We start from the raw sequence: 18,333 nt of genomic DNA on the forward strand, positions 1-18,333 counted from the left end.
TTGGTTATTCTTTTTATTAAAGAGTCTCAAATGTTTCCCATGTACAAAATAGTTAAAAACCATGAAGAGCCCTAAATTCTATGCCTGTAATCCTGGCGGGGTTTCATTTTACAGGTTACAAATAACCCAGAATAGTAACTATTGATGGTTTAATTACTTGAAAGTGCCTTATAATCACCAAGTCATTAAGGGTGTTATGAGATCTAAAAACTACAAGTCATGAGGGGGTTGTGCATCAAGTTATTTGGCAACTCATTGATACAATATGAGGTGGAATGAAAGTATTTTGGACTAAAGCATTCTAAATACTTCAAATCAAAATTGAGCACACGAGTGCCAATCCATGTCCATCCCTAACAGAAAATCTCATCCTCTTTTCATCACTATTAGAAATTTTGTATCATCATTCACTGAGGCAGTGAGAACCTGCTAAAACCTTGCAGCTCTGAATTAATGAGAGAATGGTATGAAATGTGCGTGTGTCTACATCCTTCAACACAGAACTACACCAAGCAGTGCCACCAGGCCACATGGGTACCTTAATGTTAGGCATTCCGTATAAATCATTTTGCTAATGGTTTAGAGTATTGCTGTAACAGTTTTGCAGTTGGAAAAGCACAGGCTGTAAGTGGATTCATGGAAGCAACTTGTGGAGGTTATCCAGACTAGTGCTCTACTTAGAATTAAAGGATGTCATATCCAGAAGGAACTCTGGAGACCCTCTGGCCAGACCTCTTCGTCATACATGAAACCAAGGCCCAGAAAAGCTAAATGACTTGCTTAAGCTCACACAGCTAATGAGTCTCAAGGCCAAGACTCAAGGCCAGAAGAGCCATCTGTCCATGTCTGTCTTAAAGGCTTCCCAGCCCTACTTCACCTCAGGTTATTGACCCTGGCCCAGGCCATCAAAAGCAGTCAAGCCTTTGGTAACACTACCTCTCCCTAGAGTACCTACTTAATTCCCCTTCCACATACATCTATTCATCTTTTAAGACTCCACTCAAGAGTCACCTTTATATGAAGCCTTTCCTGGTCTTCCCACAGCCCCCACAGATTTGGCTCTGCTCTGTATACTCTTGCTGTGGTGCATGGAATACAACATTGAAGTGATCTATTCTCATGTCTCTCCACCCAGAGACTTCAAACCCTTGGAGGGCAAGGACCATGCCACATGTTTATCTATAAACCATGCCCTGATGGCAATGCCAGGCAGTTGTTAGATACTTATGAAGGCTGACACTGAATAAATGAACAAAGGTAAACAAAACCCCAAGATAGAGCTAAAAGGGGTAGACTCATCTCCAAAGACAAAGATACCCAAAAGAGCACTTACACTACAGACAGCCTCAGCCCAGCAGCTCTCTATCCTGGCTGTGCATTACAAGCATCTGGGAAGGTCTGGAATAAAACCTTCCCCAGCCCAACATCAGACAAACCAAAATCAAATTTTTAAAGAAAGGCCCAATTATCTATAGTTTTGCAAAATTATCCAGATGATTTCTATAAAAAGTGAAGGCTGCGAACCACTAGTAGCAATAAGAAATCCCACACAGTCCCTGTATCAAGTTTTGGTAGCAACTCTATAGGTTCAACTACCTAGCAGAGCAATCGACCCATCCATATGGCATCTAGCACACAGGCACCCACGAAGGTCTTCCCTCCATGTTCACATGACAACCATCTAATTCATTATACTCAACAGATCATAGCACAAAGTGGCATGGTCTTCAGACAAATTAGATGCAAACAACTTGGGGATCTATGAGGATGAAAAATTCATCAAGCCAACATATTTCAAAGGTGAATGATTCTCCTACTTATTGGAGAATGGAAGTAAAATTGTTACCTTTAATTCTAGCAAAACTACACTTTAAGAACAGATAATAAAGCCTGAGGATGAAGAAGAGAAATAACAACATAGGAATAAACTTCCCCAGACCCCAAGATAACAGGAATCTGCCACCTCCTATTGTAATAAATGACAATAGCAGTAATCAAACCTTACATGTACATAGGAATTTATATTTAACAAAATACTTTCATAGTCATTAATTGATTTCAACCTCACGATAGCTTCATGGGTTATATCATGAAAACTGTTTCTTTATATTCTAATTTTACAGATGAGAACAACTGAAGTTCCAAATAGATCTATGGCAAGCTCAAAGCTAAGGCAAGTTAAGGGTAGAACAAAAACCATACAACGGGTCCTCAATATCTAAATGAGGTTCTTGCTGCTCCACACCCCTTCACTAATCTCACAATAAAGACTCTCTCCTGAGACCTTACGCTACCTGAAGAAGAAATACTGTTGCTTCTCCTCCAAAACTTGTGAAATATAAAATTATTCAGAAACCATTTTCACCCCACCAAAGTTCCACAGTGCTGCAACTGATTCCTGTTTCCTCTATTAACCTATCTTCTCTTTACACATTATTGAGACATTGGCTTTTTTAAGCACTAAAGACCAAATATAATATCCAAGTGGCAATTATATCACCAAATACAATGTAAGAATTGTATTAGGTTGGCACAAAAGTTACTGCTGTTTTTGCCATTAAAAGTAATACTGGTATTAGGTTGGTGCAAAAGTATTGTCGTTTTTGCCATTACTTTTAATGGCAAAAGCCACAATTATTTTTGCACCATCCTAATATTTAATACAAATAATGCCATTCTAAGCAGACATAAAAACCAATAAATCAAATGTAGAATGTGGAGCACAAAGACATGTGTTTCTAACTTCATTCCTCTATGAATGTTTCTTTTAGGTCATAAAATGTTCTATGAAAGCAAGACCATGGGAAGAACTGGCACATGTGTTTGGGAAGTGGAAAAGGTTATTGAGTGCCTACTATGTGTCAGGCACTGAGCTGAACGCTTCCACATATTAATGTTTTATACTTGAGTTTTCATTAACAGCTCTAATCTGTACTATTAATAAAAGATAAAGAAATACAGGCTCACAGGGTAAGTTGATTATCTTCACATGACTGGAACAGAGCAAAACCAGACTAGGAATCCAGCTCAGGCAGTCCTGCTCCAAAGTCCTTTTCATTATACTCTTTCCACTTATAAAAATGCTCAATTACACTCCCAGATACAGTGGAAATGCCAAAGCCTCTAAGCTTTTTCCAAACCCATATCTTGTGCCCATTCAGGTCCCCACTCTGCCTGGACAGCATTAATTCCTAAGTAGTCTACACTCTCACTGTCCCCACTTGCACCTCAATGTTAAGAGTTTTGCCATTCTGTGTGATTTTTAGAGCAGTGGTTTTACCCCTACAGAAGACACAGGAAAAACTGGAGACATTTTCAGCTGTCACAACTTAGGGGTGCTGCTGCTTTGTAGTTGGATGAGGCCAGGGAGGCTGCTATATATCTTGCAATGCACAGTACAGCCCCCACAACAAAGAATTATCCAGCCCCAAATCTCAGGAGTGCTGAGGCTGAGAAACCCTGCCTTACAGTGATAATGTGATTTAATAAATGTTCTTCCTCCCCGATAAAATGAGACCATAACCACCGTGAAGAATAACTGAAACAATATACATAAAAACCTCTGGTGCACAGTGAACACTCAGTCCTAATTAGATAATCTGATTACGCACTTCTTAAGAGTAGGAACCTCCTCAGTTAGCTCTGCATTATTCCCATATAAAGCACAGGGCTTTTTTCATGGGCACTCAACAAACGTGAAAGAATGTATTCTTTATGTTAGAAATTCTTGATTAAAAAACAAACGCCACTATTATCTATAAAACACACCATTCTCCCATACTCACTCCTTGCCAAACAATAAGTGAATAGTATAATACATGATTCATTGCAGCAGGCTATGAAAAGCTACAGTGCATCCTGGGTAATGTTATAGAATCACCTCCATAAATAAACTATTAATAAACTTGCTATTGAAATGTTTTATCTTATTTTAACAGAAGGTTAATGAAGAGATCGTGATATACAGATTTGAGAAAATCTCCACCCAACAGGCCGAGATTTTGCTATATAAGGTCAGTTTTGACAATATTGATTCTCAGGTCTTGAGTTAAATTACTCAGCTGTAAACTGTAATCATAAACATGTCAAATAAAAACACTGAAAGTCAAATCTTTGAATAAGCCAAAACAGGTGGGTATCACATCTCAGGGCAAGATCTTTGATTTTTGCTTTTCTCAGTTTATGTAAGTTTGAGTCAGCATGGAAATCCTAAAATAAATGATTACAAAAAGTATAGGATTAGCATTCACTCAAGTGACCTATAACAGGATAACATACAATCATTTTTGCAGTTTCTGGAGGTGCGGTCCCAGGACCTTTAACAACAGAATGAGCATTTACACTTATTAAATGTTCAAAGAGGATACCCCAGACCCACTGAATCAAAATTTCAGAAGTTGGAGCCTGGAAATCTACATTTTAAATCCTTTCCCAAATATTCATTTTACACACTAAAGTTTGAGGACCTCTGCCAGGAGACCAGACCCCAGAAAATTGCTTTGCCTCATTTTGTAAATTTCTAGCATAGTCTTGCTTCTGCAGACTACTGGTAATTCATTAAACATAAGATCCACATCCCCATCCCATTATAAAAAAAAAAAAATAGGTAGAGGATTTTGTTTATTGCTTTTGTGCAAATATATTTTTCTAAAGTACAAAGATTAACATTTTATGAAAATGCTAAAAAAAATTTAAAACTGGGAACAAATATAGAAAGAATTATCAAGGAAAACATAGCTCAATTCTGGGCCCCAGAAGTGTCAACATTTACTGTGTGCCAGACTAGGGATAGTGATGGCCTAGACAGACTAGGTCTCTGACTTAATTTTCCCTTGACTTATGTATTTAAATTGCTAAATACAGACATAAACAAGGAAGTAAGATAATTCAGAGAGTGGCAATACCATAAAAACAATAAAACAGGTTAATGTAATAAAGAAAGTCTATGGCAGAGGGAAGCAGAGGCAGTGGCTAGCTGTAATAGACACAGGGATGAAAAGTGGCTTCCTTGAGAAGGTAACATTTGAGCTGAGACCTGAAGGAGAAGGAGCCAGCCATGAGAGGGCTGGGGGAAAGTGTTCTAAGTAGAAGGAACTATGACTTTAAAGACCCTGAAGTGAGAACAAGGTGCTCATTCTAATATAGAAATTAAATAATATATTCAAAAGGTTTTATGGAATATAAAACTATTTACAAGCATAAAACACGACTTTTAGTGATAGAATAGTTCGTGGGGATAATGAAGGGCCTCAGCTCTATGCCATAAGAATGAATCAAGCAACTGAGGCTACATTGCCTGGACAACAGGAGACGTAAGTATATGTTTGGAGGAAGAACGAAGAAATCTTCTTCAAATATCAAAAGGACTACACAAAAGGACTACATTCTTTTTTTTTTTTTTTTTTTTTTTTTTTTTTTTTTTTTTTTTTTTTTTTTTTGAGACAGAGTTTCGCTCTACTTGCCCAGGCTGGAGTGCAATGGTGCGATCTCAGTTCACCGGAACCTCTGCCTCCCTGGTTCAAGTGATTTTCCTGTGTCAGCCTTCTGAGTAGCTGGGATTACAGGCATGTGCCACCACGCCCAGCTAATTTTGTATTTTTAGTAGAGACAGGGTTTCTCCACGTTGGTCAGGCTCGTCTTGAACCCCTGACCTCAGGTGATCTGCCCACCTCAGCCTCCCAAAGTGCTGGGATTACAGGCGTGAGCCACCGCGCCCGGCCCAAAAGGTCTACATTCTTGTGAAAGAATATTTAATTTTAAATTTTAAATAGCTCTAGAGGTATGAAATGGGGTTGAAATGGTAAACATTTTAGGAAGGCAGGATCTCAGCACAATGTGATAACATTCAAAGGAACTGCAGGAAAATGGACTGACAGAAAAGTAATGAGTTCTACATGACTGGAGGTCATGAAGGATGGGCTGAACAGCCAGCTGGCAGAGGAGAACTCAGAATGAGGACTATGAAGACTCTTATAGCATGCTGGAAATATACACACTCACAGCATCTCTCTCTCTTAAGCACAATAGCCACCACGATGGCTTCCCTACTTTGCACTTTACAACCTTAAGAAGTATTGAAAAGAAATATGAGAAATACTGAGGAATCCTTTATATTCCTAATTCACATTATCACCCTGGGATAAAATATGTCTTCATTTCCGTAATAACCAATCTATATTCAAAAGGGCAAATTAGGAGACAGGAAAAACCAACATTTATTTAAAACCTGTGGCTAATTTGTAGTGGTATCTTACCAGTAAACATTAAACAATTATTTCAATTTATTAAAAGAATTACTCTATTTTAACAAAAATGTGTCCAGATTCCATTAGGTTCCCAATAGATGGCATGCCAATAAACAGCCAAGACCTTTAGTAAATGGGTATGTGGCCTTTTGTTGGTTTATTTTTTAATGCAGCCATGAACAGAAGGAGATGGTTTCCTCATTAAAAGTCCTGAGAGTGAATCACTATTCTTTATTATTTACCTATGCTCCTCGGTAAATAAAGCAAAAAACAGACATTGAATCACTACTTGATTACCTGGGACTAAAATGCTAAAGATAAACAAATCTAACCTTGCCCAAAACAGGAAGAAGCTAGAATTGGGAGTAAGACTAGAAGCAACTTTGAAAAACTAAACCTTATTAAATGGCTTTTATATAACATATTTATATTTCTATATCTAGATGTACCTGACTCACATGCAGATACATTTCAAGAGGTGTTCTCTGAATACCTACATATACTTTTTATTTATTATATTAAGTATGTTTCTTTAAAACTACCTGTAAACAAAATTATATTATGACTCTCTTAGGGCAGCTTATAAAAAAGAAACATAATAAATTTTTCCATAACATAAAGGCTATGTCCATATACTTATTCATAAAATTATACCTGACTTTATGAAAACCAGGAATACCAAAAGAGAGACTTTAAAATCAAAGGCTTAGCATTTGATATGGTTTGGCTGTGTCCCCAACCAAATTTCATCTTGAATTGTAGTTCCCATAATCCCCATGTGTCATGGGAGAGACCAAGTGGAGATAATTGAATCATGGAGGCGGTTTCACCCATCCTGTTCTCATGATAGCGAGTTAGTTCTCATGAGATCTGATGGTTTTATAAGAGGCTTCCCCCTTTACTGGGCACTGATTCTCTCTCCTGCCTCCCTGTGAAGAGGTGGCTTCTGCCATGATTGTAAATTTCCTGAGGCCTCCTCAGCCATGCAGAACTGTGAGTCAGTTAAACCTCTTTCCTTTATAAATTACCCAGTCTCAAGTATTTCTTCATAGCAGCGGGAGAACAGACTAATACAGTATTTAACAGAAAGAAAATACTTATCATATGATTTTATGTATAAGGACCTCCTCCTAGAGCTATAACATTTCTATTTATACCTACAGTATTTTAGAAACATACATATTCCATAAAAGTTGCATAATCTATAGTGCAATCACTTTTTAATGTAATTTACTTAGGCTCACATATCTTTTTGCTCGTATTTTGCTATTTTATTAAACTTTAATCTTTTAGAACTCAGAATGACAGCAGGACTGGATTAGTGGCCTCAGGAAACAAAGGGTCTGTTCATGAGCAGTGCCACCTAACATCATCTGGTTGCCTAGAAACCAAACCCTTAAATAGGTAGGTAGGGAGTTATAATTCTTTAAGTAAATCAACACAAGGCCCCATAGCATTTTTTTTGGTGGTGGGGAGGGGACAGAGTCCCACTCTCTCGCCCAGACTGGAGTGCAGTGGCAAGATATCGGCTCACCACAACCTCTGCCTCCCAGGCTTAAGAGATTCTCCTGCCTCAGCCTCTCGAGTAGCTGAGATTACAGGTGCATGCCACTACCACCTGGCTAATTTTTGTACTTTTAGTAGAGACGGGGTTGCATCATGTTGGCCTGGTTGGTCTTGAAATCTGAGCTCAAATGATGCATCTGCCTTGGCCTCCCAAAGTGCTGGGATTACAGGCGTGAGCCCCCTGCACCTGGCCAGGCCCCGAAGCATTTCTAACTACATTCTCATTTGACTAATACACAGAAAAGCTGTGGTGGCTACAAAACAATGGGGCTGGTAAAAGAGAGCAAATCTCCTGTCCCAAAGTTCACTGCATTCACCATGACCATTCTTTGCAGAATCTCCCTTAAACTTGGAAGGTGCCATAGTACTGTATCAACCACCAAGAGAATGGAATCCTTTAGAATAATAATGTTGACAACCTAGCTGCTAAATATCTTCCCTCTCTAAAAAGATCTGAGACCTCTTGCCATTTGTTTCCTTGCCTTTTTCAAATAACAAGAAATTATGGATAATTCTGGATTTTCCAAATATTCTCATCCTTAATTGAATCTCTTGGTATCTCCTCTTATAAGAGTGCAGAGTTTCACCTCTTGAATTAGTGTACCAAGCTGTGAAATGTCTCCCAAATGTATATCCTATGGGTGGGAAACATAATGAAACGGAAAGGCTCTAAGAAATGGCACCATAAAACCAACAGCATGCTACAGAGTTGCTCCTTCATATTGACAGCAAATCAGAACTAATTTTGTACCTAAGTCAGAGCTTAATTCATTAGTTACTTCACAAGTTCAATCCAGTTTCTCAAAATGCAGTAACAAAATCTTCCAACCTAATTATCTTCATTGAAAGTATTTAAAAGCCTTTGCTGAGACACATTTCTTTCTGTGTCAGACAGGATCAACGTCAAGTGAGCAGGTTGGGTAGACTACATTCTGTCTAATGGTAAAAGGTGTACAATTTAGGAAATAATCGTTTCTTGCAAGGGAGAATTTTCCCCTGGACACCAAAGGAAACCTCTCGTAAATAAACATATAAATGTGTATCCACTTAGAATCTCGAGAATACCCTATAAATAATACTTTTGACATTCTGCAGAATTGAAAATATTACAACCTGAATGATTTCTATAATTAATTAACTGAGAGAAGTTTAGGGCTCAGGAGGAATTTTTAAAAATAGAACACAAGATAATTTGTAATGGAAATGCCATCCCATATTGCTGCCACTAGGGAAAATGATGGATATTTCCCTAGAAATTATCATGAGGAAACAGTTGGTTTGTTTTGATGGCATTTCAATAGCTCATTCAATAAAACCCCAAAAGTTTTAGTCCAAAAACAGTTCCCTTTCTTTTTTTTTGACAATCAGAAAAGGAATCAACTCACATTTTCAACCAACCATTTTTCGTAGATTATACTTGGGGAAAATACCTTTTAAAAACACTTTTTGAGTGAATTTGTAAGCAGAAATTAGTAAACAGGCAAGCAAGATTTCTTATTCCACAGCTCAATCTCAACTCAAGTTTAACTTTTAATTATTTCCTAAAATTTGTCGCTGCTATTAAGCTTTTGCTTTGTGAGGTAACCCAGTTTTCTTCCAACACTGTTCACTCCACTCGTTTAATTCATGCCCTAGGCCAATAACACATCTACTTTTCCAGCTGTAATAGTTTAATAGCTTAAATTTCTGAAGTAGAGGGTATTCTTTTCTCTTTCAAAAACCAGTTCTGGCAGTGATTAAGTAAAGGAAACTGAACGCTTGAAGAGCTTCAAATATGTGCCATCAGAATTCATGTGTCACATACAAACATAGTAATATATAATGAAGGGAAATACCCAAATCACAGAATCCAGTTTAAGCAACATAACCACAGATATATTTTAAAAGATGGAGAGTCAATCAACAAGTATATTAATTCATTTTAAATTTGTTAGGAGCCATTTATGAGCCAGTATAGACAGCACTGCAATTTGTCATTCATGAACTGAAACCGTACATAAGCCACTCTCAGACTCAATGTATTTACCTTATAAACTTGCCCGTATGTTCCATTTCCAACAAGTTCCACCAATTCAAAGATCCCTGCGGGGTCCTGAAAGAAAATAAACAAACAATAAAAATTCAAAACAATATTCCAGGCATTGCCTTAATCAAAAGCAAATACTTATTTAAATTAAGCAAATAAATAACAACTTTAGCTTCAGGGGCTCTCATGTGTTAACATTTAATACTATCAAAATTTTAAAATTTAAGTCAGCTGCAGCTATGAAATTAGCCAAGTTCTATTTTCTTTCCATTTTACATTTCTATGAAATGTGTTTAAATCAGGCAAAAGGAGATGCTTTTTCAAGTGAAATAATAAAAAAGAAGTAACACATTTCTCACTGTTAAATGGAAAAACACACTTGCAGGAGCTACAGCAAGATAAAGTGAAAGACTCATCATCCTGAGAAGGTTCTAATGTTCCAGGGTATTTCTCTTTGAAATATCCAAGCTGTTCATTGTGTTGAGTGAGCCCTGGTAGCTAAGAAGGGTGTTCGTGCATTGTGGGGCAATCTTACCTATGGTAGTCAACAGTTTCCAAGGGAAAATAGAGTCAACTTAACTACCTCTCTCAGAAAGTTTTTCTTTGGATTCATCTCTTCTGTAATACTGCCTCTACAAAATATACTTTTGAGGATAGCCTCCAGTTCCTGCAGTACCTGCTGAGTAACTGCACGATTTAGAATGCAAACTAAATTGGAGAATTATTCAAGTTCTTACCACCAATCAGTTGTCCACTAACCCCAGGAGTCAGCTAAATGTTACAGTGTTCAATAAATATCCAAAATTACTGCTATTATAACTGAATTACTATCCCAAAAAGTTGAAAAGAAAAATCAAAGCCTATAAAATTCTATTCAGAGGCAGAAATTGACTTTCACCCCTTACTGATTCCTAACTGGACAGAAATTGCTTCTTTAAAGGCATAAATCTAGGAGTCACAAACTTAAATGTCTACAGAGGCCAGGCCAGTAACATAAACAAGTAAAGTGGTCCAGTTGGGGCCTGTGGCAAACTGGGCAACCCAAGCCTCCTTGAGGGAGGTAGGGTATGGTATGGTAGGGTGGGGTGGGGTGGAGTTTACTTAGCTGGAGCCACTTGTTGTCTTGTCAACATATGAGCACAATATTGCCAGGTCTAAAGATTTTTCAAGAGAAACTGAACATTGTATTTAATGTGAGATCTCCTATTTTTTAAGTTTTAGGCATTTAATTTAAAAAAACATTCTTAGGAACAAATAAAAATAGTCTGCGCCTTTGGCCTGTCTCTACTGGACACTTACATGAGAGCAATGCCATATATTATTACAATGGGTGGCTAAGAGGTAGGCAGGGAACAGCCTGAACTTCAGATTCAGACAGACCTGGGTTAAATACCAGCTGTGCCTTGACCAGCTGTGTGATCCTAGGAGACCCCGAGAAAGCAACATATTGTCTGGGTCTGCAGGGATGACATCTACCTAGCCATGCTCTTGTGAAGAATAAGTGTGGGCTTTGCACAATGCCTTGCAAGTAGTCGGAAATCTATTAACACCTAATAGTAATCACTTTTAAGCTGAGAAATTCCACACCACCAGCAGGATTTAAATGGGGGAAGGGGAAAATGAGTTTATCTGCTATTCTGGGGAAAGGGAAAAATGAGTTTGATCTGACAAGTCAGGATGCTTTAAAGTCCAGTCTGTGGTAAATCAAACTCAAGAAAAGCCCCTGCGAAGGTGCCTTCAAAGATTCCACACAGAGAACAAATAAAAACAAAAACAAAAAGCAAACAAAGCACCCAACAGATTAAGCACTTAGTCACTGAGAAAGATTGGAGTTAGCACTACATTACCTGCTCTTACAAAGCCAGAAGGGCAAGAAACCACACTCCATGCTCATGGCCTGAAAAATCCAGAAGTCCAGAAGTTCCAGTTATGCCCCACCTGGTCTGGGAGGTGTGGTTCCAGACAGAACCACAAAACCGGAAAACACTCTTAAGGGACTTAGAGCTCTGAGTCGACCAACACCCCATAGTTAGAAGACACCACCAAGGCCACCTGGGAGGCCTCAGGATCGGGAAGAAAAATTTTGTTGGTTAAACTACTAGGCCATTAGAGCAGCAGGTTTTATTACAAATGGAATTAGAAAGAAATGAGGAAAAGAAAAAAAAGCCCATAAATGGTGGCAGCTGCTGTTTGTTTCTAAGCTGTGCTTCCCAGTAGTTTGTTTGCTTGGTGGTGTTTCTGCAACATATTTGGAGAGAAGTTCTACATTTGCTTGAAATAGCTCAATTGTGTTTTCAACATTCGTTTTTCTTAACTAAAAAAAAAAATAACAGAAAGAGAAGAGATACAGGACAGTGATGAGTGGCTGCCTCAAGGAACCTGGGAATCAAACAGGGATGTGAGATGAGGGCAGGAGCACAAACAGGTGCAGAGCAGGAATCAGCTTCTACATCCAAAGGTCACTCGCCTCAGGGTCCCCTCTCAGAGCTGGGGTTAGTAGGTAGGTCTCAGGAAGATCTGGACAGCTGACTTGTGAGGCTCTTTTCTCTCCTTGAATAATCTATTCTTGGGTATATGTCCCAACCAATCAAAACCAAGGAGGCTTAATGCTGAGCCTTTAGTTCAAACTGCTAGGAGAAGGTTTTTGCTGGACACATCCAAGGGCCTCAGAAGCAAAGTTCAGAGGAACTAAAGAGTTCTACTGGCAACTGGCCTTGCATAGGCAACCAAACTGGAAAGAATCATCATATCAGATGGGTTCCCCAGGAATAAACTCTGAGACTCCCTGAGATTTATACTGTGTGAGTTTATTGGGGTATGCCTCAGAATCAACACCTGCCGGGGAGTAAAGGAAGAACTGGACTGAGCCAAAGAAGAGCTGAACTGAAATGTAGTGGTAACAAAAACTTCATCTGATCCATGGAAGTGCTGGAGCTAGGACAGCCCTGGAGAATTATCCTACCTGGAAGCATCAGGCCTTTGCATCCCATCTCCATTGACTAGTCACTGCATGTGGGCTGCCCCCCAATACCCGTCCCAGAGGTAACAATCTTAGGTGAACTGACACTGTTCAGCTGAGGACATTTTTCAGATGAACGTCATCCCTAGCTACCTACACTCCCAGCAGGTGGACAACTGAGTGCCTCAGCAGTGGAGAACTGAGCTCTGTGTGACATACCACAACATACACTACAAGCACCATGGCTAGAAATAAGAACCAGTCTGGAATCAAAAGAGAAGTCTATAAGCATCTACAGTCTACAGTATCCTGAGAGTAACAAAGCAAAATAGCATAAGAGTCATGGTATTTGCAAGGAGGGGGCTCTTTGAAACCCTAGATATGGAAGTCAGAGGTATTATTCAGTGACACCTCAGTACTGACCCTAGGCTCTCTTCTCTCTTTCCCCCAATCCAAGCGCCTGGAGAGCTGAGTGTTTGTGAATAGTCTTTCACACAGATGCATTTCATCATTAGTTACATCCTTGTAGAATTGTGATACAGCTTGAACAGTATAAGCATTTAGCTGTTTTCTCCACTCTAGAGTACCTCTAAAGTAATTTCCCCAAAAGGTCACCATGAACCTCAATTTCTTACACATAGTGGTCACTTCTCAGTCCTGTCCTAGTTGTCCCTTTTGAGGCATTTATACTCCTGAGCATCACTACTCCTGTTGAAAATATATCCCCTCCACCATCTTCTATCATACCTCTTAGTCTCTCTCACAGATTCTATAATATTTCTTCTGCTCACACCTTCTAGGTACCTTCTCCTAAGGTTCCACCCTTGTCCACCACTCCCCTAATTTTGTTCACTAAGTGTCAATGATCTTATCTCCAAATGTCCACCCTATCCATCTACTCCACTCCATTCACACAACAGGCTTCATCATCTTTTTCTGGGACCATTTGCTTTTAGTTAATTCTTTCTTCCTTCTAAGCTATTCTTCATACTGATCTTTCTAAAACAGACATTTCTAATCATGACACTCCATGATTTAAAATAATACAAGATACGGTTCAAACTGAAAGTCAAGGTCATGTCATTCTTAGGCCTGGCCTCGATTTCCAGCCTTGTGTTCCATCATTCTGTGCTATAACCAACACATGTCCCTCATGTCCCTAACATACCACACTCAGCTCTTGGCTCATACTGCCCATCTGCCAAGATTATTCCTTCTGCTTTCTTTATGAGGCAAGCCTATCCTTGAAAGCCCAGCTTGCTGCCTCCTTTCTGAAGCCCTTCTCAAATCAGCGTCACTGCCTCTCTCTCTCTGCAGCCGCAATATGTTGTGCACAGCTCTATGATAACCATTTTCACATAGTGCTAGCCTCTCTTACATTTCTCTCCCTTGATGAATTACAAATGCCTCAAGAGCAAGCACTGTAACATATTTATCTTGGTATTTCCAGCACTTAGCATGCTGTCCAATACATAACTGCTAGATATAACTATTTACTGAATAAGGTTGATGTCCCACTCCCAATTCTTCAAGACATGTATAGTGCAAATCACAAAAAATGGGATCAGAATGTAGAGCCAAAGGTCTAGCAAACTTACATCATTTCTTTTAAATCTAGACAAGTTGTTTTACCACTGTGCCCTCTATCCTCCTTACCCCAATCCCAAATGGACAAAGCTATCACATGTAAAAGCCCCTGTAGTATTCCCAGCTTAAAAAAATAAAATCCATAGAGCCTGTTGTAGTAAACTGTGCCTCACGTGCATTGAGAAGACAGGCTGTCAGAATGTGGCCAACAGAATGTGCAGCAAGGAGAGGAAGCTGTACCTAATAATCATGTTACAAAGACAGGAAAGCTAAGAGATAAGAAATCCACTTAATTCTCCCTCTTGTGTTTGCTTAGCTGCTCTTAAAGCCAGGATGAGCAGCATGGGAGAAAGTTACATACACCAAGGAGAAAAGAGCAAATCATTGACATTTACCAAAGTCAAGAATCCCTGTTGGCCACACATGCCTTTATTCAGATCTTAACCTTTGCTGGGAGGCTGAGAAGAGAATTTAATTCTAAGGTAGAGTAGTTTACATTATTTCATAATGAAATATAACTACATATCAAAAGGCAGACTATTCCTTGAAAGAAAATGTAATTTTTCAGCCAGTACTGATAAAAGCAAACTTGGTTAGTCATGACAATAAAAATTACAGTAATAGTGAACATTTCATGAGGACTTATGTGTCAGAAACGATTCTAAGCATTTTTCATGAATAGCTCATTTATCACAGCTTTATCAAGTGGATGCTATCATTATCTTTGTTTTACAGATTAGGAAATGGAGGCACGGAGGGATTAAATGCTTAGTCAGGGTCACACTACTAATGAGCGGCAGAGCCAGGATGTTGACTCAGATGGTCAGACTCCAAACCTTGAGTTCCTAATCACTATATCATAGCTTCATGGAACCATAATCCCCAGCCCTTGGTTTACCACCTGGTAGCTCTCTAACCTTGAGCCAGTTTCAGAACTGCTTTGAACCTCAGTTTCCTCATCTTTAAAATGTGGACAGGATTACCTCCCTTGGGAGATACAATGAGAACTGTGAGTGTCTAGACTAGCTTGGGGCCTGATATGTAATAGGACTTTAATAAATATTCATTTTCTTCCTCCCTTTTCTTTTTCATCTTTGAAAATGAGTTCATGTAATAAACAAAGAATATGCCACAGTAAAATTCAGTCCGCATTTTATAGATTTTCAACTAAAAAAGCCAATAAAACTAATCTGGCCAGTAAAGGAAAACCTATTGCTTTTCAACCAATAATATTACCCACCACATGCTTAGCAAACAGAGTCAGGTATTTATGGACAAAATGTATGTCTCTTTAAAAATTAGTTAGACAATTGAGAAGGCGCATTAAGTTTTGGGGGTTCCTTGGATGTTGAAATAAATACTCTTTCTTTCAGCTGATGAAATTTAGATGGCATTGGCAGGCTCAAGCCCAGCTTCACAGCAGAGAGGAGAGATTTAAGATCTAGGGTTTGATATTCCCTGCCACTAGGTTATGCTTTAATTCCTCCAGGTCCTCTGAATGATACTGGATTTATAAGAACACTAAATAACACCACTGGGCTAAATCCCAAAGATTGAAAAAGGCAAACTTAAGTCTGTAACTAGGATGACTATTTCCTTCACATCATAAAAGATGATACATATTCTTTCCAATGCCTCCCCACTTCTTTGAAAATGAAATTGACACGGATCATGAGCAGATGGCCTACACAGACTCTAGACACCCCTCCTCCAAAACGCCTCTTAAAGACACAGCCGTTCTGTGACAGAATCTTTTACTTGAGGCCACCAGTCCTCTGGCAGGGTAAAATACACCCAACAGAATACGGATGGCTGATAGTGCTCCCAGAATGACTGCTACCCCCGGATTCCCTATTGACATCTGCCAAACGACTGTGCTTACTCTAAACTTACGGGCCTTAAGAAGACCAAAATGTTATTTCTTTTAGAACCATATTTAGCAGCTGTTTTGTTTGGTTTCAGCCCTAACTGACAAGCATATGCTTACAAAAGCAAAACAGAACAAAGAAAACAGGAACAGTAGGAGAACTCTCCACACTTATCTTGAGGCTTCAGGCTTTTCAACATCATCTTCGAAAGTACAGCATTAGGAAACTGTGCTGACTCAACAACCCCCAGATTCTAGTTTATGCTGCACTCACAGCCAGGCAAGTTCCCTCAAAGGTAATTTTTTACTTTAACTTCCCCTCTTCTAAAGCAGTAGAGGTTTGCAGAGTCAAAGGTCTTGCTTTACACAGTAAGATTTATTTAATCCCTGACTGCTACCTGGCACCCTCCCTCGCCACCTACTGTGTGTTATACACTGTCCAAGGTAGAGGCAGTGGGGTACATGGCCCCTGCTTCATGGTGCTTCCAATCTAAGGAAGGAAGCAGACATGAGCAAATTACTACACGTACACAGTGATTAGATCATCATAACGACAAGCAGCATATGAGAAAAGGTGCTCCAAGAGTATTGATCCAGGAGATCTGGAATATAGCCCAGAAACATATCTTCATTAACCTGCTGGCCCAAAGAAGTCATCTCAACTGGAATAGATAATTCAAGTAAAAAACATAAATATATACAGATAGATAGATAGATGATAGATAGATAGATGATAGATAGATAGATAGATAGATAGATGAGAGAGATATGGCTATAGGTAGGTAAAATACTGATTGTTGATTTTTCTTACTTGATCATCAGTGTAGGACAAATTAAACTATGCAAACCTATCACAGGACTGGTCCAAAACAATTAGGGTTCAAGTCTGGATTCCACTCCTTACTAGAGTTATTTCACCCCTCATATTCCAGTTTTTTTCATCTGTAATTTGGGAAAGTGCCCTTTGGCCTGCATTTTTACAATGTCGCATCCTGCGTATGAAGGTTCTAGGTAACTCCCCAGCTCCCTGTGTCAAGCATCGTCTTTTGGGAAGGGCTGTCCTGAGTGTAGGCTGATTCCAGGACACAAACTGCTCCAATAGAGCTGTTCCTGGCTAGTGTTGGTATCCTCTTACTAATACCAGCTCCTCAATGATCAGCTGGCTACTGGCAGAATCAAAACACAGTCACAGCCAAACCTCCAGGAACTAACCCTCGATACTGGTAGCTTCCAGTTTGGCTTTCGTCTCTCAGAACAGGGAGACTGGAGCCTCCTCACCTCCTGTTTGGTTTGCAGTCTGCTTAGTTTCACCTGCTAATGTGCAGCAGCCAGCAGTGACACTGCTTTAGATCACCCTGCCCCGCTCAGCTGCTTCACTCAAGACCCTGCAGCTCCAGCCTGTCCTCACAAAGTCGGCCTTTAGAACTGGATTTGAAACATCACTCCTCGGATTAATCACTGCAAAACCTTAAGCTATACAATAAGCTATAATAGGCATTATCGTTGTCGTTGGGATAGGCCATAGCCTAAATGCTTTTCATACATTTTCATATTTCTTCCTTATAGCAATCTGAGAAATAGGTATTACTAACCCCAATTTTCAGATGATAAAACTGAGGCGTCAAGGAATTAAGTGACTTGCCCAAGATTAAACAGTAAGTGGTAGAGACAGCAGCCAAGACCAGACTGTAAAGTAAAGGTAAAAATACCTGTCATGGAAGATGGTTCTGAGAATCCAAAACAACATATATAAAGCATTTAGCACAATGCATGGCAGTGCTTAATAAATAATGGCTACAGACATACTGCTCTTGCTGGTGGTATTAAGAGAAGTTTCCCAAGGTGATGACAACATTGGTTCATAGTAGAGCCAGGATTCAAATCCAGGTATTTTGAATCCAAGTCCATTATTACTCATTTCTCTACAAATGGCCAATGCTGAAATTAACCTGGGGTTACGGGGATGCTGAAGGCCTTGTGGGTTAACAATAGAGCCAGAGAATGGGCAGTGACCTCAGGACAGGCAACCACAATGAGCCAAATGGCTGGGAGCATAGAAGTTGTCTATACCATGGTTGCTTGG

At 39.3% G+C, this 18,333-nt stretch overlaps 1 protein-coding gene across 11 annotated transcripts in view; it reads right to left on the minus strand.

Moving 5' to 3' along the window:
• Window positions 1–18,333, minus strand: part of TNIK (TRAF2 and NCK interacting kinase) — a 398,989-nt gene that overhangs the window by 298,062 nt on the left and 82,594 nt on the right. For all 11 annotated transcript variants that reach the window (XM_016940186.4, XM_016940185.4, XM_063806396.1 and 8 more), the window contains exon 2: window positions 9,838–9,903. In XM_016940186.4, the coding sequence (XP_016795675.1) occupies window positions 9,838–9,903 (66 nt within the window). The remainder of the gene's footprint in view (window positions 1–9,837; window positions 9,904–18,333) is intronic.

This window comes from Pan troglodytes, chromosome 2, assembly GCF_028858775.2.
Source record: "Pan troglodytes isolate AG18354 chromosome 2, NHGRI_mPanTro3-v2.0_pri, whole genome shotgun sequence".
Classification (NCBI taxonomy): Eukaryota; Metazoa; Chordata; class Mammalia; order Primates; family Hominidae; genus Pan; species Pan troglodytes.